Source organism: Staurois parvus, unplaced genomic scaffold, assembly GCF_062004578.1.
Source record: "Staurois parvus isolate SC_StPar_1 unplaced genomic scaffold, SC_StPar_1.0 ptg000652l, whole genome shotgun sequence".
In the NCBI taxonomy this organism is placed as follows: Eukaryota; Metazoa; Chordata; class Amphibia; order Anura; family Ranidae; genus Staurois; species Staurois parvus.
The window spans coordinates 3,937,446-3,965,443 of record NW_028318448.1 but is presented as its reverse complement, the minus strand read 5'-3'; the positions used below and the strand labels follow the sequence as shown (position 1 = coordinate 3,965,443).

At 39.8% G+C, this 27,998-nt stretch overlaps 1 protein-coding gene across 1 annotated transcript in view; it reads left to right on the top strand.

Annotated features, from left to right (window-relative positions):
• Nucleotides 1–27,998, top strand: part of LRRC1 (leucine rich repeat containing 1) — a 256,785-nt gene that overhangs the window by 211,973 nt on the left and 16,814 nt on the right. The window contains exons 9-12 of the mRNA XM_089694148.1: nucleotides 1,739–1,857; nucleotides 24,979–25,062; nucleotides 26,558–26,673; nucleotides 27,031–27,203. Coding sequence (XP_089550274.1) covers nucleotides 1,739–1,857; nucleotides 24,979–25,062; nucleotides 26,558–26,673; nucleotides 27,031–27,203 — 492 coding nt within the window. The remainder of the gene's footprint in view (nucleotides 1–1,738; nucleotides 1,858–24,978; nucleotides 25,063–26,557; nucleotides 26,674–27,030; nucleotides 27,204–27,998) is intronic.

Sequence of the window (27,998 nt, the reverse complement as noted above, 5' to 3'; positions counted from 1 at the left end):
CCATGTCCTTTTTTTTTTTTTTTGCTGTAAACAAGTGCTTAATTGTATATATACAGATTTTTTTTGCAGCAGCAGAAGTTTATTGCGGCTACAAACATGCTCTCTTCTTTTTTTTGGTTGCTAGAATATACGAGCTGTAGTCAATAAAAGTTCTGCCCTGACAATTTCAGTGATTTGTATTTGGAGAGACCGCAGCTACCCTGTAACTAGCTGTACAGTGCCAAGAAAAATAAGCAGAGAAATGGCAGCTTCTACACAGTTGCTGTAGTGACATGGCCTGAAGTGTTAAGTGAAACATCCACAAGGGTTTAAAAAAAAAACTAGTGTGTGTGCATAATATATATTATATTATTAATCGTGGTTTATACCATTTAAAGTATGTCATCCCTATATGAAACACCGCAAACAGAAATACGTACAGTGGGACTTTAAATACCCCTCCAGTGGTCAAATACACACGACACAAAATATTAAAACAAATTAGATGTCTTTTATTACATCAATTTAAAAACTACTCTCCATTAAAAACATATATAGTTTGAAATAGGACGTCAATTCTACCACTTGTCTTCCACATGAATAAATGGAAGAACTATAGTATGGAAGTCCTCAGGGATCTTTGAATGTAGGTTGATGCGTTTCGCAGGATAATCCGCTTCATCATGACCTTATATCTCAAATATAAATTGACCATTAAAATAGTATTAAAAAAATACAAATTAGCCAAACATCATACATGTTACATATTGAAAAAAACAGCAACTTGATATATGTCTACAAAAACCTAAACCAGGAAGAGAGGGGAGAAAAGGGAAGGTCGGAAGGGGAAAAGAGACAAAGAGGAGGAGGGTAAAAGGAGATACATACAGGATACATATGCACACATATTCCTGCCATACTGAAAGCTCAAATTCACTTATGAGACTTATACATAAGCGAGTTTGAACTTTTGTTTTGGAAGTGGTCAACTGTATCTATACTTGCGATCTAAAGTCCTGTTGAAGCGGGTCATCCCGCAAAACACGTCAACCTACATTCAAAGATCTCGGAGGACTTTCATACTACAGTTCTTCCATTTATTCATGTGGAAGACAAGTGGTAGAGTTGACGTCCTATTTCAAACTATGTATCTTTTTGATGGAAAGTATTTTTTAAATTGATGCAATAAAGACATGTAATTTCTTTTATTATTTTGTGTCGTGTATATTTGACCATTGGAGGGGTATTTAAAGCCTCATTGTACATGTTTCTGTCTCCAAAGATTTTTTTTTAAGAAGTACCTTTTTACATTTAACTATTTGTTCTATATTACACTTATCAATTGTGTGAAGAAAGGACGAGTTTAAATACAATGCAAGTGTAGCACAAATTAAAACTTCTGGAAGGTTTTAAAGCTAAATGTCATGTATGGCAATTTTTGCATAGCTACAATGGTTCAAGGTATGTGCCATACCTGTGGGGTCCCTCTAGTAGATAGAAATCACTGTAGTAGACACAGCTACTACAGTGATCTCCTCCACTAGCTTTCAGGTGCTGTGCTGAGCAGCTGCCCTGCTGCATAAGAGGGCACTTGCTCAGTATGGGTGTCATTCAGAGAACACATTCCCTGTAGTAGTAGGCAAATTTGGATCAACTGTAACCTTTTGGCTAATACTGAGAGAATAAATGCATATTCTAACTCAGAATCTTGTTATATGTACTCTGAGAATCTGATGTATTTGTGTTTCCAATTTGATAGGGAAACTTAAAAGGTTGTCAATACTTAAAGTGGACCAGAATCGTCTCATGCAACTGACTGAATGCATTGGAGAATGTGAAAGCCTCACTGAACTAGTGCTGACGGAGAATCAGCTTTTGGTGAGTCTGTACAAGTCCTGGTGTAAAAAAAAACACATTTTCATGCAGTTCCATACAGAAAATAGCTGGAGAATAAATATCACTTTTTATGGGAAAGATTTCAGAATATTTACTGTACATGCTGTCATTTTCTTAATGTTTATGCATCTTCTCTGCAAGCTACACAAGAGACTTCGCATTTATATGTAACTACAAGAGCTTGTTAGGTGGTTAATGCAAGATTAATCTTGTAGGATTACTTTTGCACTGGTATAAAGAAACCGGAACAAATTCACCAAATATGCTTCTAAATCTCTGTGTGCCTTCAAATACACTGAAGCATAATCCATGGGAAGCTTCACATCATAAGCCTGGCAGTTACCCATCTCAAGCTTACATGAGAATCTTTTGTTTTGTTATAAATCAGTCAACACTGTTGATAATATGGGGTCATGCCGAAGGCTGGAAAGGCAGTTTGGAGTTTGCCGAGTGATGGTGTACTGATGGGGACATTGAGAGATTTTACTGCATGTTCATTGTACACTTTCAAATGTTTCTGTTGTTTTCACTAGGTATTAGTGTAGCTAATATCTCTGTGTCATTTGTTTGTCTTACTTGATGGACACACATGTTGTAGCTTCATTTTGAAGTATCATGGCTGATCAATTCTCCTATGTCCATGTATTCATTCACTTAGCTAGTCCCTATTTGCTGTAGCGGCAAGACAGCTTCTTGTTCCGGGTCACACAGTGATTCACAATTTTTTTTTTTTTGCATCACAAATGTGATCTCTTACCTTCATTGCTCTGCCTGTTCCACATTTAATTACTCGTTTTCACCTGCAGAACACTAGACAGAGACCCATGGATTGTGGGATATGTAGTTTCTTCACAGGAGGTGCCAGTTCTTAGACTACAGACAGAGGTCATGCATTAACCTGTGCAGTGTCATGCTGCATGCCTTTTGTTTGAACACAAACATAAAATGCAGACGCCAAAATGTGAAGATTAACTCCACTATAGACTGTACATACAGTCCCACAAATGATACCATGAACTACGTGATCATTGCACATGTTATGCAGGTGAAAAACACAAGGTGCAAATAGGAGGGTTTTATAATGCCTTTTAAGCTTTATTTAGGACTATGTTTTTAACAACTTATCTGTAATTAATTATCTAATATGACTAGCCAATATCTTTATCTTTGCTTTTACTGAGGGACTTTGCCATGTATAAATTACGGGGTTTGGACAAAATTATGGAAATACCAGCTAAAAACAAAATTGTTACCTAATATGTTGTTGGACCACCTTTTGGCATCAAGACGGTCTGAATGCTCTTGGGAATTGACAAATATTAATCTTGGATGGTAGATAATGTAATCTGATGCCACTCTTCATGCAAACATCTTTCCAATTCTGGCAGAGATGCTGGAGGTGGAAAATGAGCTTGAATCTTGTTTTCCCAAATTGAACATAGTGGCTATATGATATTGAAATCCAGTGACTGCGGCACCCAGAGAATATGCGAGACTTCGTCTGCATGCTTATCAGACCACTATTTGACAACACCAGCTATGTGAATTGGATCAGCATCATCTGTTTTCTTTGGGAAACAATGTCTGCACCATGGGGGGGTGCACACAGTTGGCCAAAATTTGTACATAGTCGCTGGCAGGGACTCTACCTTTTAAGGTGGGCCTGCCGAATACCAAGATATGGCTGCCCAAACCATTATTGCACCTCCACCATGCTTTTACTGTTGGCACAAGACCGTTCTGGTTGTAGGCTTGGGACTGTGTTTGCCCCACATACACACTCACAATGTGAACAATGTGCTGCTCGATTCATCGGAACACATTACAGTCTTCCATTGATCGATGGTCCGTGATTTATGGGTGTCGCGCCACTCTCCTTTTCTGAACATTAATATCGGCCACTAGTGGTGTGGCAATTGCAGCTCTCCCATGAATGTTTTGCTTATGGAGTTCCCTCCGCACAATTTTTGTGGTCTTTGGAAGACTGTGATTGAGCTCTGCAGTCACTTTTGCAGCAGTTGTTTTCTTATTCCAGGTCACAATCCTGCGCATTGTACTTTTTGTCTTTCAGTCAGTTAATCATGTCGACTGTGTGCTTAAACTTGAGACAAGGGTTTCACGTAAACTGTATATGCTGTCATAACCTTTATATACTGTACCTCACAACATGGCAAATTCGCAACTTAAGTCAAGAGGCACCAGCTAAGTGGGCACCAACGATTTTCCCTCTTTGAAACTCAGTAAGCTCTGACATGATTCTGTATTATTAGCAGCGCAAGCAGTGAATGACAGAAGTGAGGCTTCCAAACTCTTAGCTAGGTGTCTCATCACACAGTGGAAGCAAAAGAATGTTACACCACTTACACTTTCAATGCGAAACATGTCATCACTTTCACACCTTTAAATCGCGTAGTGTTTCCATATTTTTGTCCAACCCCTGTATATGCGTATGGGTCCAGAAACCCATGGGCGTTAGATATATACAGTGCTCAGCATAAATGAGTACATCCCAACAGATTTGTCAGAAAACATTTGCTTTTCTTTCAGAATCAACATTTTCTAGGGGACACTATAATGCAAAATACTCCCACAAATGTGGACCATTGATTGCAAACAAGGTTTGATAATTTGCACACACAAAAAAGTATTTTTTCTAGCAAATTCATTCAAGACCATGTTGCAAAAATGAATACACCCCAATGAAAGTCTTAGGAGCAAAGCTAAATTTTAGACTGCAAAATTCTAATTCACATGAATCCAACTATAGGTGAGTCTAATTACTCATTAAACGGGTATCCAGCAGACAGATGATTATAAAAGGGTATTACTTAACAAAGAAACCCCTTCCCATTTCATGCTGTCAGCAATGGCACCAAATAGAAGAAAAATGTCACAAGGCCTGTGAAAGAGAAAATTATTTCATTACAAAAGAAAGGTGTAGGCTTAAGCAAAAGTTCTACAGAATATTAAGAAAGGCGGAACTGCAACCATCTCACAGAGACGTCCAGGCTGTCGATGGAAGTTAACACCTCAACGGGAGTGTCTTCTGATGAGAAGGGTTGAAGAAAATCACCATGCAAATTAACTGCAGTTAGCTAAAGAAGTAGAAAGCCCTGCTGGGGTGATTGTTTCCCATGACACAATATGGCGTACACTGCAGAGGAATGCCATGCATGGGTATCGTTCACGAAGGAAGTCTCTGCTATAGCCCATGCACACAAAAAAGCCCTCCTGGAATTGGCCAGGGCACATGCTGAAAAAGAAGACTACTGGGACTCTGTAATCTGGAGTGATGAGACCAAGAGGAACGAATGGCTTCAAAACTATATGGCGTCGCAAAGCTGAGGAGTACAAAGAAAAACACATGGTGCCTACAGTGAAACATGGTGGCAGTGTCCTTCTGTGGGGCTGCATTAGTGCTGCTGGTGTCTGGGAGCTGCAGTTTATTGATGGTATCATGAATTCACAGATGTACTTGTCTATATTGAAAGAGAAGATGCTACCATCACTCCGTGCCCTTGGTCATCGTGCACTTTTCCAATATGTCAATGATCCAAAACACACATCTAAGGCCACTGTTACGTTTCTGAAGACAAACAGTGGTTCAGTGGCCAAGTATGTCTCCTGATCTGAACCCAATCGAACACCTATGGGGAATTCTGAAGGGACAAGTTGCTTATCACTCTCCATCCAGCATTCCAGCTCTACTAGAGGTCATTCTGGAAATGTTGCAATATGTCAACTTGTTAATTCCATTCCTAGAAGACTTGGTGCTGCTCTTACAAATCATGGAGGTCATACAAAATACTAGATGTGGTAGTTTTGTTCTGGGGTGTATTAATTTTTGCATCAACTAATTTGAGTAAAACTGAAGATTTTTTTAATATGTTATATTATTAACCTTACCTTTATGTAATAAGCTAAACAAATGTTCTATTAAACTCCACTTTGGCAAACGTTTGGAAATTGTTCTTGTGTTCAGTGAGATATTGACTAAAATCTTTTCAAAAGGGGTGTACTCATGCTGAACACTGTATATATATTATTTTAACCTGTGCTACATGATATCCCTCTAAAGAGAGAATGAGCAATGTTGCAGCAGCGCTAGCAGTTGAAGACCCATAGCATCAGGGAGGCTCAGCTCAGACTGAAACTGGGAGTACCTGTCTCCACCCTTCCCACCTTAATTCCACCAGTGACCCTTCAAACTTATTGTGTTATTGCCTTGTCGATGTTCAAGTACTCAAGATTGTTATAATATGCAAATAATAACTAGAATACTTATTAATGATGAAACATTGTAATGCCCAGGTTCACGTTTTACTGTGTTGCGCAAACTAATTTCACTATACCCTAAGAATTTATCTAAAATTAAAACCAGCATATTGGTTGTTGAATGTTTTAATTTATTTATTTTTTATCTTTTTTATATTTTATCTATGCATTTTAGATTATCTGCTAACTTTTATAAAGGCATTAAAATACTTCAGGATAGGTAGGAGGATGTGAGGAAAATGTACTTTAGATGGCAGTATTTGTCATTATGCCTTTCATTTTATATGAACATACTCTTTTGGATAGTATTCATCACAGTTTTTACTTTTATTTTCTTGGTGTTTTCTGGAAAAGCATAATGTGTTACAGAAAATATTTATGCTTAATGCAAGCCATTTGAAAAGTAATAAATATGATGCATATGTCAAGCAGGAACATTTTTGCAAAGCAGAAATACAGTGGGGCAAAAACATATTTAGTCAGCCACCAATTGTGCAAGTTCTCCCACTTAAAAAGATGAGAGAGGCCTGTAATTGGCATCATAGGTAGACCGCAACTATGAGAGACAAAATGAGAAAAAAATCCAGACAATCATATTGGCTGATTTGGAAAGAATTTATTTGCAAATTATGGTGGAAAATAAGTATTTGGTCAAAATCAAAAGTTCATCTCAATACTTTGTTATATATCCTTTGTTGGCAATGACAGAGGTCAAACGTTTCCTGTAAGTCTTCACAAGGCTGGCACACACTGTTGCTGGTATGTTGGCCCATTCCTCCATGCAGATCTCCTCTAGAGCAGTGATGGGCAACACGGACTTTCAACTCCCTCCAAAGGTTTTCTATGGGGTTGAGATCTGGAGACTGGCTAGGCCACTCCAGGACCTTGAAATGCTTCTTACGAAGCCACTCCTTCATTGCCCGGGCGGTATGTTTGGGATCATTGTCATGTTTGAAGACCCAGCCACGTTTCATCTTCAGTGCCCTTGCTGATGGAAGGAGGTTTGCACTCAAAATCTCATGATACACGGCCCCATTCATTCTGTCCTGTACATGGATCAGTCGTCCTGGTCCCTTTGCGGAGAAACAGCCCCAAAGCATGATGTTGCCACCCCCCTGCTTCACAGTAGGTATGCTGTTCTTTGGATGCAACTCAGCATTCTCTCTCCTCCAAACACGATGAGTTGTGTTTCTACCAAACAGTTCTATTTTGGTTTCATCTGACCATATGACATTCTCCCATTCCTCTTCTGGATCATCCAAATGCTCTCTAGCAAACTTCAGACGGGCCCGGACATGTACTGGCTTAAGCAGGGGGACACGTCTGGCACTGCAGGATCTGAGTCCCTGGCGGCGTAGTTTTACTGATGGTAGCCTTTGTTACGTTGGTCCCAGCTTTCTGCAGGTCATTCACTAGGTCCCCCCGTGTGGTCCTGGGATTTTTGCTCACCGTTCTTGTGATCATTTTGACCCCACGGGGTGAGATCTTGCGTGGAGCCCCAGATCGAGGGAGATTATCAGTGGTCTTGTGTGTCTTCCATTTTCTAATTATTGCTCCCACAGTTGATTTGTTCACACCAAGCTGCTTGCCTATTGCAGATTCAGTCTACCCAGCCTGGTGCAGGTCTACAATTTTGTTTCTGGTGTCCTTCGACAGCTCTTTGGTCTTCACCATAATGGAGTTTGCAGTGTGACTGTTTGAGGTTGTGGACAGGTGTCTTTTATACTGATAACAAGTTCAAACAGGTGCCATTGATACAGGTAATGAGTGTAGGACAGAGGAGCCTCTTAAAGAAGAAGGTACAGGTCTGTGAGAGCCAGAAATCTTGCTTGTTTGTAGGTGACCAAATACTTATTTTCCACTATAATTTGCAAATAAATTCTTTCCAAATCAGCCAATGTGATTGTCTGGATTTTTTTTCTCATTTTGTCTCTCATAGTTGAGGTCTACCTATGATGCCAATTACAGGCCTCTCTCATCTTTTTAAGTGGGAGAACTTGCACAATTGGTGGCTGACTAAATACTTTTTTGCCCCACTGTATATCTACTCATATTTGTCAGGTATTATTCCAGCCCTAAAGACTGCTTATTTTATTTAAAAGTAAAGATTTTTTAACTGAAATACCTTCTCTTATGGTTTCATTTCTAGTTATAATTAATTCTAGCATTGGTTTGCTTAGTGGCATTTCAGCTGTAGCAACCTGGTAGCCTATAATGTAAACATTGAAGAATTGCTGCTTTTTCATTAACTCTGATGTTAGACCTTCAGAACCATAGGTTCCAGAGTAAGCATAATATCTGACACTTATACTTGTTGCTGCAATTTATAATGGACTGTAATCATCTCTGTGGTTGAACAGGGTTTTGACCCACAGCTCAGGTAAGCACAAAGCAAGGACCTTCGTTGCCAATAAATATGTAAATGCTTCTCTGTTTATGATAATGCCCACTTTTGTGCTTACCAAGGTTCTGTGAACAACAGCTTCATCATCCTTAGAAATTAATGTAACATGCTGTTACATAGAGGAACATTCATGCAAGTACAGGGCAATGGGTTGGTTCTCAAGTCAGTATTTTGAAGGGACAAGACCCCTATGGACCCAGATTTCTCCAATTTCCCCTCGTGTAAAACTACATACAGTCTAATATTGTATTTGCAAACACTTGTGTAATAGAAAAGTAGTGATAATACCTAATGCAATTAGTCAGATGTGTGTATTTATTATGTCTTTCATTAGTACATTGTTGTTCACATGCTAACCTTTGGACTGATTACATTGCTATTAAAATTGTGATTTCTATTTGATACTTTGGTCCAAGCATTGTACATGAAAGTAGAGCTATAGGTAATGAACAAAAAAAATAGATGAAAGGAGGGTTATACCACTGTCAGATTTTTTTTTTTTTGCCATCTGTGTTCTCTTGCGGACATTTCCCTTCACTTCCTGTCCCTTATCCAAACAGGAAGTGAGAAAAAACCCTGGAAATTAAGTGAATTCCTTGGGGACCCCAAGGTCACCAAAACTAGTTGACCCCATTGGAAGATTTCCCTTCTATTACTTTTCTGGGGACAACCCAAGATTTGCGGTTTTTTTTTTTCTTTTACTTTCACTTTCAGTGATAATGGTAAACAGGACAAATTAGAGTGTGAATCTCCTTAACGGGGGGCACAGACAGCAATAAAAACTGACAGGTGTTCTAATCCTTCTCCACTCTGTCCAAAATTTAAAAAAAAAAAAAAAACAAGTTTTGCCTTGAGTTGTACTTTAGGGTCCAGTTTCTGAAACATATACTCAGCTGCTAGACAGGTTTTGTTTAGATTTTTTGTGCCCTACAGGAGGAGAAGGGAAGAGGGTGTAGAACCATCTTTGGGATAGCTGCCTGCAATCCACTCAGTCAATATGTTTCTCTCCCTAATATAAGTTGGCATAACTTTTCATTCTTTATAAAATGTTTTGCACACCTGAATTTCTCCACAAGACCCGCTTATGGGCTGATTCCTGCTGTAGTAGATGCAGTCATCCACAGGGTAACCAAATACACCTCCTATTGAGCTGTCCTAAACTGAAGAAGTACTGGGAAGATGTGATCATAGCCCTTAAAGAGGTGTATCAGGCTTTATGAAAAAATTAAATGTCAGTAGCTACAAATACTGTACAAAAAACACTTATTTGTCCAAGGATCCAGTACCAACCTTATCCAGATTGGTTCTTTGGGTCCCCAGCACTGCCGTGTTTAGTGTGGACTTGTCATAGCCTGAGTTGCACAGGAGCAGTGCGTGAAACCTCCCTGTGGGCTTCCCATGCTGAACGGAGAGTGGGCGTGTTGGAATGTATACTATGGAGGCAGATGCTCCATATTCTCAGCGGTAGGAGAGGAGAGAAACTGGCAGGGATTTCAAATCCCTGCCACTTTCTCTCCTCTCCTTTCAGCTATGACTGTTCAGGCTAGAGGGCTTTTGATTGGTTAGCACTGTCACATGGATGGTGCTGACCAGTCAGATGGCATCTAGCCTGTACGGTCATCTCTGCAAGGAGAGGAGAGAGCAAGTCACGGGGATTTCAAATCCTCAGACCTGCGAGGTGGCTTTCTCTACTCTCCTTATAGGGATGGCAGTACAGGCTAGACTGCATCTGATTGGTCTGCTTCGTCCATTTGATGGTGCTGACCAGTCAAAAGCCCTGTAGCCGGAACGGTCATCCCTGCAAGGAAAGAAGAGAAAGCGGAAGGGATTTCAAGTCCTCGCTGCTTTCTCTCCTCTTACCACTGAGAATATAGAGCATCTGCCACCATAGTATACATCCCCACACACTCACTCTCTGCTGCAGGAAACCTCCCTGCACTGCTCCTGTGTGAATTCAGGCTATGACAGCCTGGGTTTACACAGGAGCAGTGGGGAAACTGCATTCAATTTGAACAGGAATCGCATTCCTGTTCAAATTTCATGCTATTCTTTGTGGTGCAATTTGCGTCCATACATTTTGTATAGACGCAAATCGCAATGCAAAGTATTGGTATCAACGAGTACTTTACCAAAAGTATCAGGTATCAGTGCATCTCTAATAACCATATAAGCTGAGAGGTACAATGCTGTGAAAAAGTATTTGCCTCCTTCCTGGATTCATTTTTTTTTTTCTTATCTGTCACACTTAAATGATTCAGATCATCAAACAACTTTTAATACTACACAAAGATAACTCAAGTAAATACAAAATGCAGTTTTTAAATGATATTTTTATTAAGAGAAAAAGCTGTCCAAACCTGCCTGACCCTATGTGAAAAGTAATTGTGCCCTAAACCTAACAACTGGCTGTGCCACCCTTGGTGGCAAGAACTGCAAACAAGCATTTCCTGTAGAGAAATTTTGGCCCACTCCTCTTTGTAAAATTGTTGAAATCCAGCCACATTGGAGCATTTTTGAGCATGAATGGCCTGTTTAAGGTCATGCCACAGCATTTCAATCCAGACTTTGACTAGGCCATGCCAAAACCTTAATTTTTTTTTTTTTTCTTTTTTGAGCCATTCAGAGGTGGACTTGCTGGTGTGTTTATGATCATTGTCCTGCTGTATACCCAAGTGCACTTGAGGTCAAAAACTGATGGCCAGACAGTCTCCTTCAGGATTTTCTGATAGAGCGCAGAATTCATGGTTCCATCAATTATGGAAAGTCATCCAGGTCCTGAAGTTGCAAAGCAGCCCCAGACCATCACACTACCACTGCCATGTTTGACTCTTTGGTATGATGTTCTTTTTATGAAATTCTGTATTAGTTTTACACCAGATGTAACGGGACGCACACCTTCCAAAAAGTTCCGATCTGGTCTCATCAATATACAGAATATTTGCCCAAAAGCCTTGGGGATAATCAGGATGGTTTTTGGCAGACACCAATGCCTCCCAAAAGGGGAAGTTCCACTTTAAAGATTGGTCCCCTGCACACCATTAAGGATTGGCACTGAATTTGACAGGTACCCGCTCCCACTTCCGCTGTGATGGCCTAGACCGGGTGTCGGCAACCCGCGGCTCCAGAGCCGCATGCGGCTCTTTTTCACCTTGGCTGCGGCTCCGGAGCACACTGCCCACCAGGTGACAGGCAATAGGGCAGCAATGGGCAAACTACGGCCCGGCGGACCTTTTAATCCGGCCCGCGGAGCTAGGCTCCCGCTAGGCTCCTCTCACAGTCTGCCCTGAAGACCGGTGTAGCATGAAAATCTGTCTCCTATGAGGATCTGTCCCCCTCGACGTATCTGCGCATGTGCCGGAGATCGCCGATCGGCTGCTAATGCCTGAAACTGGCACATGCGCAGATACGTCGAGGGGGACAGATCCTCATAGGAGACAGATTTTCATGCTACACCGGAACGGCACGGGAACACGGCGAGAGGAACGCGCGGAGCAAAGGTAAGTGAATTGACACAGGGGGGACTTGGGGACTTAATATGGGGGATGAATTACTATATGGGGGATGAATTACTATATGGGGGATGTATTTTCAGTTTTAAAAATGTGGCTCTCAAAATAAATTTCAATCGTGGTTTTGGCGAGATTTGGCTCAGTTGAAGAAAAAGGTTGCCCACCACTGACCTAAGGCTATGATTGTGATTATGACGATACACTGTGGCCCTGATTAACCCTTTGCTTACTCGGCCCTTAAACCCCCTTCATGACCAGAGCGCTTTTTGCAATATATGCAGTGTTGGATTTGTTTTAAATGTTGCAATGGTTTTGCGGCTCCCAGTCTTTTTTTTTTTTCCCTCTCGGAAACGGGTCCATGTGGCTCTTTATGTCTTAAAGGTTGCAGACCCCTGGCTTAGACGATTGGAAACAGAAGTTGTCCTCCTACCCTTCCTCCTCAAAGTCTTGTGGGACATGTGACAGGTCCTAGAAGATGACGGGCCAATCAGGAAGCATAGCACTACTCATGCATGCGCAGTGGGCATCCGGCTGTGAAGCCACAAGCTGTCACAGCCAGGTGCCCACACTGAAGATGCCAGCCTCCTGGAATACAGGACGGCCGGTGAAACGGGCTGCGGCAGGGGCAACGCGGGATTGTGGGACAGGTGAGTGGCTGTTTTTTTAAAAGTCAGCAGCTACAGTTATTTTTACAGAGTTAGTGGAACTCCGCTTTAAGGAGGTCCACAATTTCCTCCTTTGGAAAATACTTGGGGTTAATGATAAACTGGCGTACGTCTGCTCTTATGCCCCTTGATGGTGTGACTCCCTCAGATCTAGCGGACTACTGCCATGTTTTCCGATCACCGGGACAATTAAATACCTGGGTAAATGCATCTCACCTTCTATTATGGACTTCTGTGCCTTGAATATTATACCGCTTATTCTCTGGTTCAAGGCCAAGGTCAAAATTTGGAATAAGCTGTGGCTGTCTTTAATAGGTGCAGTTTAATCTTCTTGAAATTACATTTATGCTGCAACAGCTATACCTACTGCACAATGCAGCCGTAGTAATCCCTCTGTGATTTTTTTTTTTTTAGATTAGTCAATACCATTTTTTTTCTGCACTGCTTTGGAAGGAGCAGACTGGATAAAGCAGTTGCAGTACCCCAAAGATGGGGGGGAGCCCTCCCTAATCCTTGGCTGTACTACCTGGCATCACAGCTACAGCGCCTCCATAGGAGCATTCACAGCAGCAACAGATGGCCCAACCCTTTCTCCATCATCTAGCCTATCCATCCTGCACTATCATATAAAGACGAAGGATATATCAGGTAGTTTGGACTCCCCTAGCTTTAGTTCCTCCAATAGGTTACATCCCATGTACACTCTAATCCAAAAAGTGTGGTTTAAAGTGAAATCCTTACAGGAAGTTACTGGATTTACTACTTAGGTCTTAATGGCATAATTACAACTATCCTGAGTTGGCAAATCTGTCCTGTGCTGGAGTCTGGAGACAATGGGGCATCACTCATCTCCGCCATATTTTTAGCAATGACTCTCTCCTCCTGTTTGACAAACTGAGACATGTTTCATCTCCTTCAGATGATAGTTTTATTATCTCCAACTCCAGCATGCAGTTTGCTCTCAGGGCCTCACGGCTGACTGGAATCTCTCCCCCCACACCCATAGTTAGTTATGTACAGTCTGTACAGGATACTAAAGGGTTTATTTCCTGCTGTTAGGAATTGCTACTTCTCTCTTACTTGGAGGGCTAGCAAAGGTATAAGTAGGAGTGTGATGTTGGTAATTTGGGGGTTGACCAGAGGGATAGTACTCTGGAATCTTTACTATCCTGCTCTCTCAATACTACCCAGAGGCTTTCATAGCTGGACATTTTGTGTGCCCATTTCACCACCCCAAATGACATCAAATGGGCACTTTACAATCTTTACTATGCAACAAGTGTGCTATGATACAAGGAGATATCATACATTTTATTGTTGCGCTGTTCAAAACTCCACAGGCTTTGGACAAATACTGGATACTGTTAATAGGGTCTTTCAGGTCACTATCCCAGTAGAGCCCAATTGATGTATCATAGGCATACTATAAGACTATGCACTATCTGACTTCCAGAATATCGCTATCAACAGAGCCTTTTTTCAGGCTAGACAGCTTCTCTTGAAGTGTTAGAAATCCAATCAAGTTCCCACTCACAGGGAATGAATTAACTATATGGGCGGCACCCTCAGACTACAACACGTCCCTCACAAGCCTTCTAGCAAATTGCAAGCGGGATTTCTTATGGCTTTCTTTAAACAATATCTTTCTTCTTGCCACTCTTCCATAAAAATAAAAAGCTCAATTTCAAGAGCGCTAATTTTCCAAGGCTGAGAGCTGCTCTCCAAGACTTCGACTGGGAGGGAATATTGGCATCGATGAACACAAAGACTGTATGTGAACACACTGCAAAATATATTCCCATGGGCAGCAAGTTTAAAAAGCTAAAAATAAAACCTATGTGGCTTACGGCCAAAGTTAAAAAAGCTATAGATAATACGAAAAGAACTTTTATTAAATATAAAAATGAAGGAACACTATCATCGTTTAAACATTGCAAAGAATATAACAGAAAATGAAAAAAGGAAATAAAGGCCGCAAAATTGAAAATGAACGGCAGATTGCAAAAGATAGCAGGACCAACCCCAAAAAATCTTTAAATATATTAATAGTAAAAAAGTCCGGTCCGAGCATGTAGGCCCTTTGCAAAATAATCTAGGGTGGGTGACTGGGGACAAAGAGAAGGCAAATTTATTTAATACCTTCTTCAGCTCTGTGTATACAAAGGAGCATGGGGGAGCTCTTGTCCATAATGGGCATGGTATTGACACAGCTCCAGATGATCCACATTGGCTCACAATTGATGTGATCCAAACATTTTAGACTGTATAAAGGTAAATAAAGCACCTGGACCGGATGGCATACACCCACGGGTCCTTAAAGAATTGAGCTCTGTCATTTCAAAGCCATTGTTTCTAATTTTTAGGGACTCTTTAATGACTAGCATAGTACCACTGGATTGGCATAAGGCCAATGTGGTGCCAATATTTAAAAAGGGGTCATAATCTTTACCAAGTAATTATAGACCTGGTAGTTTAACTTCTATATTTGGGAAGTTACTGGAGAGTTTAATAAAAGACCACATAGATGAGTTCTTTCAGGAAAAAATATTTTAAGCAACAGACAGCATGGATTCATGAAAGACAAGTTGTCAAACAAATCTCATTTCTTTTTATGAGGGGGTGAGCATAACCTTGGACAGAGGGGTGGCGGTGGACGTGGTATACTTGGATTTTGTAAAAGCGTTTGACACAGTTCCCCACACACAGCTAATGTGTAAGGTAAAGTCTACAGGCTTGGAAAAATCCGTATGTAAATGGTTACAAAATTGCCTAAAAGATCGTATTCAAAGAGTAGTGGTTAATGATTCATACTCCGAATGGTCTAGGGTTGTCAGTGGTGTATCCCAAGGTTCAGTGTTGGGACCCTTACTTTTTAATATATTTGTAAACGATATAGGGTCTGGGATTAAAAATCACATTTCAGTCTTTGCAGATTGCTTGAGGTGATTGTAGCCGTATTAGTGCATTTGCGACAGAAACAATTGAGTACTGACGTGATATTTTTTTTTTATTTGCTCTAACATACAATTTTGAGGACAAGCTTTCGGGGTGTGTCCCCTTCTTCAAGGTCCAGGACCTTGAAGGGGACATACCCCGAAAACTTGTCCTCAGAATTGTATGTTATTGCAAATAAAAAAAAGCATCACATCCGTACTCAATTGTTTCAGTCTTTGCAGATGACACCAAGCTGTGCAGTGGAATAACTTCCTTACAGGGTGTCTTCAACTTACAAGCCGACCTTAATGCACTGTTTAATTGGGCAACTATGTGGCAAATGAGGTTTAATGTTGATAAATGTAAGGTTCTGCACTTGGGGGCTAAGAATATGCATGCATCATACATACTAGGGGGAGTACAACTGGGGGAATCAATGGTGGAGAAGGATCTGGGAGTTCTGGTAGATCACAAGCTTAATAATGGCATGCAATGCCAAGCTGCTGTTTGTAAAGCGAGCAAAATCCTCTCTTGTATTAAGAGGTATAGACTCCAGAGAGAGAGAGAGATATCATATTACCCCTGTATAAATCTTTAGTAAGACCACATCTGGAATATGCAGTTCAGTTTTCGGCACCAATTCACAAAATGAACATTGGGGAACTGGAGAAAGTACAGAGAAGGGCAACCAAACTGATACGAGGCATGGAGGAGATCAGCTATGAGGAAAGATTGAAGAAACGGAATTTATTCTCTTGAGAAGAGAAGATTAAGGGGGATATGATCAACGTGTATAAATATATCAGTGGTTCATATAGTGAACTCTGTGTAGAGCTATTCACCCTGAGGTCATCACAGAGGACAAGGGGGCACTCTTTTCGTCTGAAGGAAAAGAAATGTAATCTCCAAACACGGAAAGGTTTCTTCACAGTGAGAGCTATGAAAATGTGGAATAGATTCCCTCAAGAGTTGGTTCAGGCCAGCTCAGTGGATTGCTTCAAAAAAAAGCCTGGATTCATTCTTCGATACAGACTATAACTGGATACTAACATTTATATGTAAAGTTGATCCATGGAATATCTGATTGCCTCTCAGGGGATCAGGAAGGAATTTTTTTCCCAGCAGGAGAAAATTGGATCATGCTTTGCTGGTTTTTTTTTTTTTTGCCTTCCTCCTGGATCAACTGTGGATATAGGATTATAACTTTTTTATTTTTTTTTTTTTTTATTTTTTTTTTTTTTCTCTTTAATGCTTGAACTGGATGGACTTTTGTCTTTTTTTTTTTCAGCCAGACTAACTATGTAACTATATAAAGGCTAGATTTGTGGAGTGTACAACTAATAGTTGTCCTGTGGACAGATTCTCCCACCTGAGCTGTGGATCTCTGCAGATTTACCATGGGCTGCTTCTCTGATTAATGCTCTCCTTGCCCGGCTTGTCAGTTTAGGTGGACGGCCATGTCTTGGTAGGTTTTCAGTTGTGCCGTTGTGCCATACTCTTTCCATTTTTGGATGATGGATTGAACAGTATGCCTTGAGTTCAAAGTTTGGAATATTTTTCTTTTATAACTTAACCCTGCTTTAAACTTCTCCAGTACTTTATCCCTGACTTGTCTGGTGTGTTCCTTAGCTTTCATGATGCTGTTTGTTCACTAATGTTCTCTAACAAACCTCCGAGGGCTTCGCAGAAGAGCTGTATTTATACTGATTAAATTACACATAGGTGGACTCTGTTTACTAATTGGGTGACTTCTGAAGGCAAGTGGTTCCACTAGATTTTAGTTAGAGATATCAGACTAAAGGGGTTGAATACAAATGCATGCCACACTTTTCAGATATTTATTTGTAAGAAAGTTTGAAAAACATTTATCATTTTCCTTCTACTTCACGATTATCTGCCACTTTGTGTTGATCTATCACATAAAATCCCAATAAAATGCAATTACGTTTTGGTTGTAACATGACAAAATCTGGAAAATTTTAAGGCGTATGAATACTTTTTCAAAGCACTGTACTTGTCATTACTTTTGTTTCTCTTCTATTCTTGGGTTTACTTAGATCGCTGCATTATTTGTAGTTTTTTGAGATCTTTTAGTGTGCTTCACTTTTTCTATTTAAGTGATGTCTTAATTTAACCGGTCTGGCAGTAAGCAGGCCTGAGTGTGGCAAGTAAAATTGAATTCCGCTTTACAAAAAATGTGGTTAATCACAGTAAATGCATGATTTAGTAAGCGGAGGGGTGGGGGCGGCAATTACTTTTTCACATAGGGCCTAGCAGGTTTGGACAGCTTTTTTTTTTTTCCTTAATAAAGGTAACCATCATTTAAAAACAGCATTTTGTATTTACTCAGGTTATCTTTGTGTAATAAAAAAATTGGTTTCATGATCTAAATAATTTAAATGTGACTAATATGCAAAAAAAAAAAAAAAAAACATCGGGCGGGAGCAAATCCTTTTTCACAGCACTGTGTCCCAGGGTATGTTCCATCCAAACTACAAGAAACAAAGAACAGAATTGCACGTGGTGTAGAGCCTCAATTTTATTAAAAACATAAATTACTACCTATATGTAGTCTTTAAACAAATGCGTTAGTACAATCTGTAATCAGCAGTCATTCCCTCCGATCCCAGATGTTACATCAACAAGTTCCACCCTACACGTTACATCATTTGCAACTTTGTCAGGGGCTCCTGCACATACATTCCCTGAAACATACTCCACTCCTCTCCTGCATGTACTGTCTTCTGTCATATCCTACACATACTTCCCCTGACATACCCTCCACACTCCTCTCCTGCACATACTGTCTGCTGTAACAATAGAAAGCAGCAGTCCCTATGTAAGAAGAAGTAAACCATTCCCTTTTTTATTGATTAAGTCCTGTTGACACTTGCTTTGCACAAAGCACTGTACCCTCCAACCTTGCTGCTTCCTCCTTTTCATCTGGTCAGTCAGCCAAACAAACACAAAACACCCAGATTGCACTGGCATAGTGACAATTGTTACATGTTTTATTATAAAAAGTAATGAAAATGTACTCATAAAAATGGTAGATGAATAAGCTTCAGTTTCACTTATATGTGGGAAATGCTGTATTCCATCAATTGTCTGCCAATTCTATAAAAACGTTTTCTTTCACAGTATGGTAATAATCCTCACAATGCTGAATACCTCACAGGTTTACATCCTCAGCTGCGCTTTGGGGACCACACTCCCTTAGCACACTGTACACCAGGATTATGGAGAGCGCTTGGGAGGAGCAATATTGTCTTCATTTTTCTTTGAGACAATCTCCACTCACTGTGCTTAACATTTCTCTGCCTTTACAAACACAGCTGCTGGGAATGTATGTGTACTCCACAAGCTGTCAGCTTTCTCCTTCAACTATCGGTCCAATCAATTCCACAGGCATGCCCCCCCCCCTTTTCATGTATCCTGGGCTCCACTGACACACCATGGCTGGTGCTGTTGGGTCGGGCAGAGGAATCTTTCCTCCAGTGAAGGATCCAGGGCTGACGTGCAATATGTCAATTCCTGGTTTAGAGCTGCCATTCCCTGAGAGTACTGGCTGGGGGAAACATTAGCTTCAGTGCACTGCAGAGGAGACATCATGGGTCTAATTGTCCTCTGATGTCCCCCTAAAGCAGCCTTTCTCAACCAGGGTGCCCAATGTCTAAAAGTTGCACAAAACTTGTGTACAAGCCAGTGGGTGGAAGCAGCGTGACTTTTAGTTACACAAAGCCACATATTTTCATTGTGCGCCATTACGACCACCTAGCTATCGGCCCATGACATCCGTGGACAAGGAGGGTGTCAGTTGCCTGCACAGCATCCTTGTTTGACCCTCCCCTGCCCCCCTCTGTCAGTGCTGGGATCACATTAGCTCAGTGATGGCGAAAAACTGAGAGACACTGTTTTACTAGTCAGGACCAGTGTTCAAAAGTGTATTTGATTGGGAAGAATAAATCACCTCTAAAGTTGGGTGTCCATGTGTGGATTTTGCTGCGTTATATAAAACTATTAGAATAGTTTTGTACATTTTAGAATGGGGTACCTCAATACTGTCCCATAATTTTAAAGGGTGCCTCGGGACTGTCCATAATTTTAAAGGGTGCCTGGACTGAAAATAGGTTGAGAAACACTGCCCTAAAGAGACCCTGTATGCTATCACATAGGGGGCTATTGATCCAATATCAATAGCAATAAGATTATGCAAAAAAATGTTTGAGATTAAAGTGACATATAAATGATAAAATGGCAAAAAAAAGTTGAATCCCCCACACTTACTGCCACGTACATATGTAAACACATGCATACAATAATGACAATTGCACTACGCTTGTTATATATCGCCACACATGCCGGAGTGAAAATAATAATTCTAGGGCCATTTGTTCATTGTAAACTTTAAACCAGTAGCCTCTTAAAATGTCGCCTATGGATACTTTTGTGTTCCAAAGTTTGTCGCTGCTTCGCGTGTGCATGTAATTTTAAGGCTTTTTTTTTTTTTTACTGAAAATATGAATGCAATAAACCATTATGCAAATAATGGCCTAAAATGTGTATTTTAACGTGGTGAAAAAAAAAATCGCTCTGGAAGCAAAAGGGTTCAAAATAAATCCTTGGTATTGAGCTTGTTGAAATAACATGTAAATATAATTTATTTAAACAAAGGAAATGTACTTGTATTTAAAGTTCAGGGCTTTTTTTTTTTTAATTCATAGAGCCTGTTTCAATATAACCTGACTGGTTGTCCTGTCTGGTTGAAGAAAGAGAGGCTGTTTTGATCCTTGCTTGCCTGCCTTTGCATAGCATCAAATATTACCATTAGCATGCAAATAAAAAAGTACACTGTCAAATGCATTTGTTCCACGGCACTGCTTTAATTTGTAAACTGTTACAGCTGCCCTTGCTTGAAATGTGAGAATAATTTGTGGTGACAGGTATTTGTTCTTTCAACAGTGTTCAACCTGGCAAATGTTTTGTAAGGGCATTTAGTAATAGGTCACTGTGAATCTTCAGTATTTGAGATTTGAAGCTGCTCACGTTACTGATCTAGATGCATATTTTCTTTTTTTGGTTTTATGTTCACGTAATGGTTTTGCTGTGTTTGTTATTTCTGAAAGGGTTTGGGTCAATATCATTTCAGTTACATTCTTATGTTTTTTCTGTACTGTTGCTGTGTGTATAAAATCTTTATTTTACAGATAAATATTTAGTAGAGTGCACATATGACACAGGATTTGCAAAGCATTATCTCTATTATTCTAAAGATAGAATAGTCTTTTACTAATTGAAACTGTAGAGGAGAAAGGAATGTGTCACTCCTCTGAATCATTTAGTTCTATGTATAAATGGGAGTCCCCAAAGTGGAATTAAGGCCCCGTTCACAATTATTAGGAATTATTAGGAATCACAGGCAAAATGTGCGCATTTCTGAGTCACAGCAAAACGCTCGATGTGTGTTTTTAGGAGTGATTCATTCTGAATGACACCCTAAACTCAGTGCAATTTTGTTGCATGACACAATATGCCTGGCTCAGGGCCAGCATATGGTTCCTTAGTTTCTTCTGCGCAGCAAATGCGCATAGAACAGCCCATTTAAGTATGTGACAAGTGAAAATGTGTGCAAATCATGCTTTTATAATTATTCCTGCTACGTGATATGTGAATGAGGCCTAAAGCCAAACACTAACTATTCTTAAAATTGCTCCTTCCCTCTTCCACTTTTCCTGCTTACCCTGTATAAAAATGATCAGTGCAAACTTTTTTTTTTTTGCACAGGCTAAGCAGGATGGGTAGAAGGATGGGGAAGGAACGTTTTTAAGAATAATTAGTGTTAGGCTTTAATTCCACTTTTAATCTCTGTAAATGTTTTTAATCTAAACATGTAAACAAAAATCCCAAAATTTTACCTGCTGCCTGTAATTGTACATTTGAAATGCTCATATGGAATTTTTTCATATTTACCTAACAAAAAATGTAAAGTTCGCTCCTAAACTGAATAAAGTGACGCTAAATGCTGGCATTTTTTTTTTTTTGCTAGAAAATTACTTAGAACCCCCAAAAATACCCCGAACATTATATATATATATTTTTTTTTAAGCAGAGGCCCTAGAGAATAAAATGGTGGGTGTTGCAATTTTTTATATCACAAGATATTTGCTCCACGGTTTTTCAAACACAATTTTAAACAAAAAAATCCACTTTAATTGTAATGTTCAAAAACACAATAAAATACCCAATTGTTTGGGAAAATAGAACAGATGATGTTATACTGAGTAAATAAATACCTAACATGTCATGCTTTAAAATTTAAAACTATGGTACATTAAATTATTCATAGGCGACTATTTAAAAGCCTTTACTGGTTACAAGTTTAGAGGTACACAGGAGGTCTGGTGCTAGAATTCTTGCTCTTGCTATAATGCGAGCAGCGATACCGCACGTGTGGTGTGAATACTGTTATGTGGTTATCACCTTTGCGTGTGAACAGGGGTGGGGGGTGAGGGTGCGTTATCTTTTTTTTTAATTTTATTTAATTTTTTATTTTTACCTAATCTCTTTAATTTTTTTTCTATCACTTTTTTGGCCTTTTACAAGGGATGATAGCTGGAGCAGGGACAGGTCGTCTGTATAGAGAGATCTGGGGTCTTCTAGACCCCTTCTACCATCTAAAAGCAATCCAGCGGCTGATTAGCTGCTAAAATCGGCTTTATATTAAAGCCCATCGTTGGCTAAAAAAAAAAAAAAAAAAAAAAAAAAAGATACTGGGATGATGCTTATAGCTACAGACATACATACGAGTATGTCGCAGAGGCAGAAGTGGTTAAAAAAATGTATACTCAACTGTGTGTTTAACGCCAAAAAAGTATCTTCTTTTGCTCTCAGCTGCTTCTCAATCTGACTTCCTTTTAGCGGGTAGCTACATTTATTCTCGCTTTATGCTCACTCTCAAGGTGAACTAGTGATTTATGGACTATGTGATTTGTAATATGCATGGAGCAATGCACATAACTGCAACTAACGTGCACTGCTTGTTCCAAACAAAACACAGAAGTGAGAGGGAAAGGGACAGGTTTGGGAGCTCACATGTATGTTACAAGAAGGCAGAAAAACACAATAAGAAACAATCGATCACAGGGCCGTTAAGTAGTGGATGTGTATGGATTATTTTTGAAGCAGGAATGTGTTGCTGGGGGAATCACATGATTTTCTTTACTTCAGACTGTGTGAATTCATTACCAGAATACACAGGCTTCTATAAATGAAGAGCAGATGAAAGGGGCAGACAGAGATGCTGTGTGTCGGCTCTGTAAAACTGTCAGATGTAAATTAAAGAAATATGTCCACGGGGTGCAATACACTTCTTTGGACCTAACTCAGAGTGTGCCAACACATATTTACAAAGTGGCTGAATTCCTGGAGGTAAACTTTAAATATAATTTTAATATTGTAATAAACAGAATACAAATTGTACTTTGTACACCAACCCCAAAGTGTGTGTTTGTTTTTTTTGTTTTTTTTACTGTCGTTTTGCAAAATACATGAGAAACAATATAATTATTGTAAGACAATACCATCAAAAGAATGCTAGTTTGTACCATCTCTTACCTACAAAGAAAAAAAATCTATCTACCCTATATTGCCAAAAGTATTGGCACACCTGCCTTTACACACATGAACTTTAATGACATCCCAGTCTTAGTCCGTAGGGTTCAATATTGAGTTGGCCCACCCTTTGCAGCTATAACAGCTTCAACTCTTCTGGGAAGGCCGTCCACAAGGTTATGGGAATGTTTGACCATTCGTCCAGAAGTGTATTTGTGAGCTCAGGCACTGATGTCAAACGAGAAGGCCTGGTTTACAGTCTCTGCTCTAATTCATTCCAAAGGTGTTCTATCAGGTTGAGGTCAGGACAGTCAAGTTTCTCCACAATAAACTTGCTCATCCGTGTCTTTATGGACCTTTCTTTGTGCACTGGTGCGCAATCATCTTGGAACAGGAAGGGGCCTCCTCAAACCTTTCCCACAAAGTTGGGAGCATGAAATTTTCCAAAATGTCTTGGTATACGAACGCCTTAAGAGTTTCCTTTGCTGGAACTAAAGGGCCAAGTCCAACCCCTGAAAAACAACCCCACACCATAACCCCCCCCCCCCGCAAACTGGGCGCAGTGGTTTATTGCAGGGATTGGGACACCCTGTAATGAGCTGTTACAAGGCTGACAGGTGTAGTGGCAGCAGCATCACTACTCTTGTCAGCCCAGAGCTGAGAGCAGTGAGGGGAGAGCCAGGTGAAGGTGTAGGAGCTGAGGGGTTCTGGGAGAGTCTGCTTGGAGAGGAGAAAGCTGATTGATTTAAAGTTCTCTCTGCATTGGTAAGTCCTCATTTGAGACCTGAAGTTCGAATGCTCGGAGGGACTTTGGATGGGAAAGAACCTCCAAGCCCCAATCACAGGAACTTTGGTCCCAAAAGGTTAAGCTGCCTGCCGGGGAGGCCTGAAAATTAGCAGTAAGGAGTCAGCACTTATCGGTGTGGTGCAGTGGAGTAGTTCACAGCTATGAGAGTGTGGCAATTGAGATATTGTTTGCTGAGGTCCTGCAGCCTTTGCTGTACACTGAAGCAGATGGGACCCCTAAACCCTGGTGCAGAACTGGTATATTGGCAGAAAGCCATCGTGTTATTTTCATTAAACCAAAATTATGGATGGTTTTGCTGAAGAAAACTTTTTTGTTTGCTTGTCTTTGAAAGTACACTGAAGACTGTTTACTTTTACAAGCGACCAGCGGGTGTTTCCTGGCTCCCCATGTTACAAATAGCATTTATTCATTTCTTCAGCTCTGTGGTTTTTGCAGACATTTGCTTATATCATAGAATGCTGCAGCCAAAGATAATGACTATATTAGGTTTTCTCCTCTGCTGCTGCCAAATGAAAGCCTCATTTGTCCCATAAAAATTTACATACAATAGAAATTCCAGTCTTCAAGTACATAACCTTGTGAATTTATTATTACTATTTCTCTAAAGCGTTTCATCCAATTTTCTGTGTATTTTATCTTTTGTAAATGTGTAAGATGCTGTAATCCACGTTCATGAAAAGATTTAGAGCATTTGTGGAAATGGTTCCTGAAGTTCAACCTTGCTTTGTTTTATTATTCCTTTTGTTTTTGTTTTTGTTTTTTTTGTATCGAATGCAAAATAACATGAAATTGGAACAAATGCACTTGTATATCCTAATCTGTCTCTTGTTCAGTTTAGCATCTTTCTGCAGATCAGAACACATTATTTATGTAAACTGTTCTGTTTTCACACCTCAGATTCTGCCAAGAAGTATTGGGAAATTGAAGAAGCTGAACAACTTGAATGTTGATAGGAATAAATTAATGTCTTTGCCAAAAGAGGTACGTAGAATAATGCAGTAATTTTGAATAAAAAAATAATGTATGCAAAATTGTAAAAGGCCTGGTAATTTGGCATGTATAAAGGAGTAAATGCATAATCTGATTTTGAGGCCAGTAAATTAAATATGAATAATTAAAAAGATAGGGGAGTTAAGAGGAGTTAGCAACAAAGCATGTTGGAACTGAATTTGCTGTATTCATTAACTTTTCCTTTTCACATTAAACTGTAGGCCTTATTACAGTCACAAGGAAATAATGCTTCTTAATGTGGTACCATACATTGCACCAGGGCCATGGATAAGGGGGTACCACCAGTCCTGTATGGGGCCCAGGCTAGTAGGGGGGTCCATGCAGCAGAGTGAATCAGATGTGAAAGCTGACTTTTTCTCCTCTCCCTCCTGGAGGCTTTCAGCTGCTGCAGAGAGAGCCATACAGGGGATCAGTTCCAGTAATTGCCCCACCGCCGCATCTATTGCCCTCCCTTTGCACCGTACAGTTCTCCCTGCTGCTCATGCCTTCCTCTATGCCCCCACTCCCTACAGTGCTGCCGGATTCCCTCCTTTCCTCCCCACCAGCAGCTACAAGCACACAATAGGATCCTTTAGGATGGAGAGTTAGGGAAGGGTCCAGTAAATATTTGACATTTACCAGCCTCTTCCTTTCCTAAATGAACACAATGTTTGATTGTTATCGATCACTCGCTGTGTTCATAACTGAAGCAGAGTAGAGTTGTTTGTTTTTTTGGGAGGGGGCCTTGTCAGGTTGGCTGTGTGGGGCACCCATGGTTTCTAACAGCAGCCCTTATTGCACTACCCCCTCTTGTTGTCCCCCCATTACCATTTTGGTATATGATAAAATGAATATGGTGAAGACACTAAGGTCTCTACAATAATCCTCTGATCCTTCAGTCACAAGTTCTTTCACAGGTATTATATACATTATAATAGTGAGTGGAATAAATATGTGCTCACAGAAAATACAAAAACTTTACCTTTAAGGCTGTAGCTGGAGTGTGGTGCAGGAACTCTGCCAATTTATAGAGTAGGATCATCCACATGGCCCCATAATTACAAGGATTCAAATAGAGCTAGAAAGAGAACAGCAGTGCACTGGTTATGCCCTGACGCATTAACTGCATTTGCAAGCATTAAAATATTTGGTTACTGCTCACAGATATGCCTGCAGTTTTCTTACAATCTATTTTGTTGGTCACTTACATTAATTCACCATGGCCTGAATTAACTACAAGTTTAGACAGCTTGTAGTTCCAATGGACTATGAGAGAGCTGATCAGCACAATCGTAGTCCATTGACACTACCTGCCGTGAGGTGCATTTATTTTATTTTTTTGTTTAAAGAAAAGGTGAAGTTAGCCTTTAATTTTCAACTGGTTTAGGTCAACTCATTTTTTTTATTATGATTTGTGCACTCTAATGTGTACTTTAATAAGGTGGTGTACCTGTTTTTAATGTTTTTTTTGTTGTAATTGTTACAGATTGGTGGTTGTAGCAGTCTTAATGTATTTTGTATGCGTGAAAACCGACTGACACGTATTCCTGCAGAAATTGCACAAGCTACTGAACTCCATGTCTTGGATGTTGCTGGAAACAGGTAACAATATGCTTCCTAGTTTTGTTAGAGTGGTTTTATGGGTAATTCTGCAAATCCTAGATAATTTAAGGTGAATCATTCAAGTTAATCATACCTATTGCAGTTCTTTCAACATCCTAAATTTTTGTCTTCTCTTTTGATTTATAGAGATCCACATTGTCCGTTGTTTATAGAAAGAATTTAGAAGCATAATTGTTTTTACTTTGATTTTGTGCAAGCATTATTTTAATTTTAGTTTAACTTTTAACTCATGTGGTTGCAATCTAGTTTATTAGTGGTGGCAAAGTAGCTGGTAAAAGAATAAATATACTGATGAGCAGTTTTAATTTATAAAATATTATTTTTTGTTTTTTATAGGTTATCCCATTTACCTTTATCATTGACTTCACTGAAATTGAAGGCATTATGGTTATCAGATAACCAGTCCCAGCCTCTGCTGACTTTCCAGACAGATGTTGATCTTGAGACTGGGGAAAAGGTTTTAACATGTGTACTACTACCACAGATGCCTTCTGAAACTAGTGGCCAAGGTAAATACTTCTACAGCTCTTGTGCAATATTAAGACATTTTAACTGAAAGTCCAGTGGTTGCTATGAATATAAAACAAACATTTGATAAGGATTATGTATGATTGCCATTGCCCCTTGTTTGATTAGCGATTTTTGTGGTCAGAGACGCTTTAACCCCCAGCCACTTACATACACACACACCCACACCCCAATAAAAAACTTGTATACCAGCATGTTATATCCGCTTTCTTTCCAGCTCCTTTTTCAGTTTTCAGTGCTATGATAGTTTGGCTGACTCTTATTCGGTCATGCAACACTGTACCCAAATGATTTTTATATCCTTTTTTAAGAAAGCGCTTTCATTTGATATTTTTCTTTTAATATATAAATAAAAATAATTTTATAACAAATGTAAAAAAAATGTCTGCTTACTTTGTTATAAAATTTATTTAAGAAAAAAATCTTTCTTCATAAATGAAGGCTAAAATGTACTCTGCTGCATTTCTTTGGTAAAAAACAAGGTACATTATCTAGGCTGTGTGAAAGTTATAGAATCTACAAATTATGGTATACATTTTAATGTATGATCCCTGATGGTTCCGATTTGACTATGGCATTAAAAACAAACTGTGGGCATCACTGCAGTATTAAAGTGGAGCTCCAACCAAAAGGGGAAGTTCCGCTTGAAAGCCTTTGTCCCCCTCTCACCATTAAGTATTGGCACCTTTGGGGAGCAGGGGGGGGAGGGGGTACCCGAATTTGACAGGTATCCGCTCCCACTTCCGCTGCGATCGCCTAGGCGATTGGAATCCGCA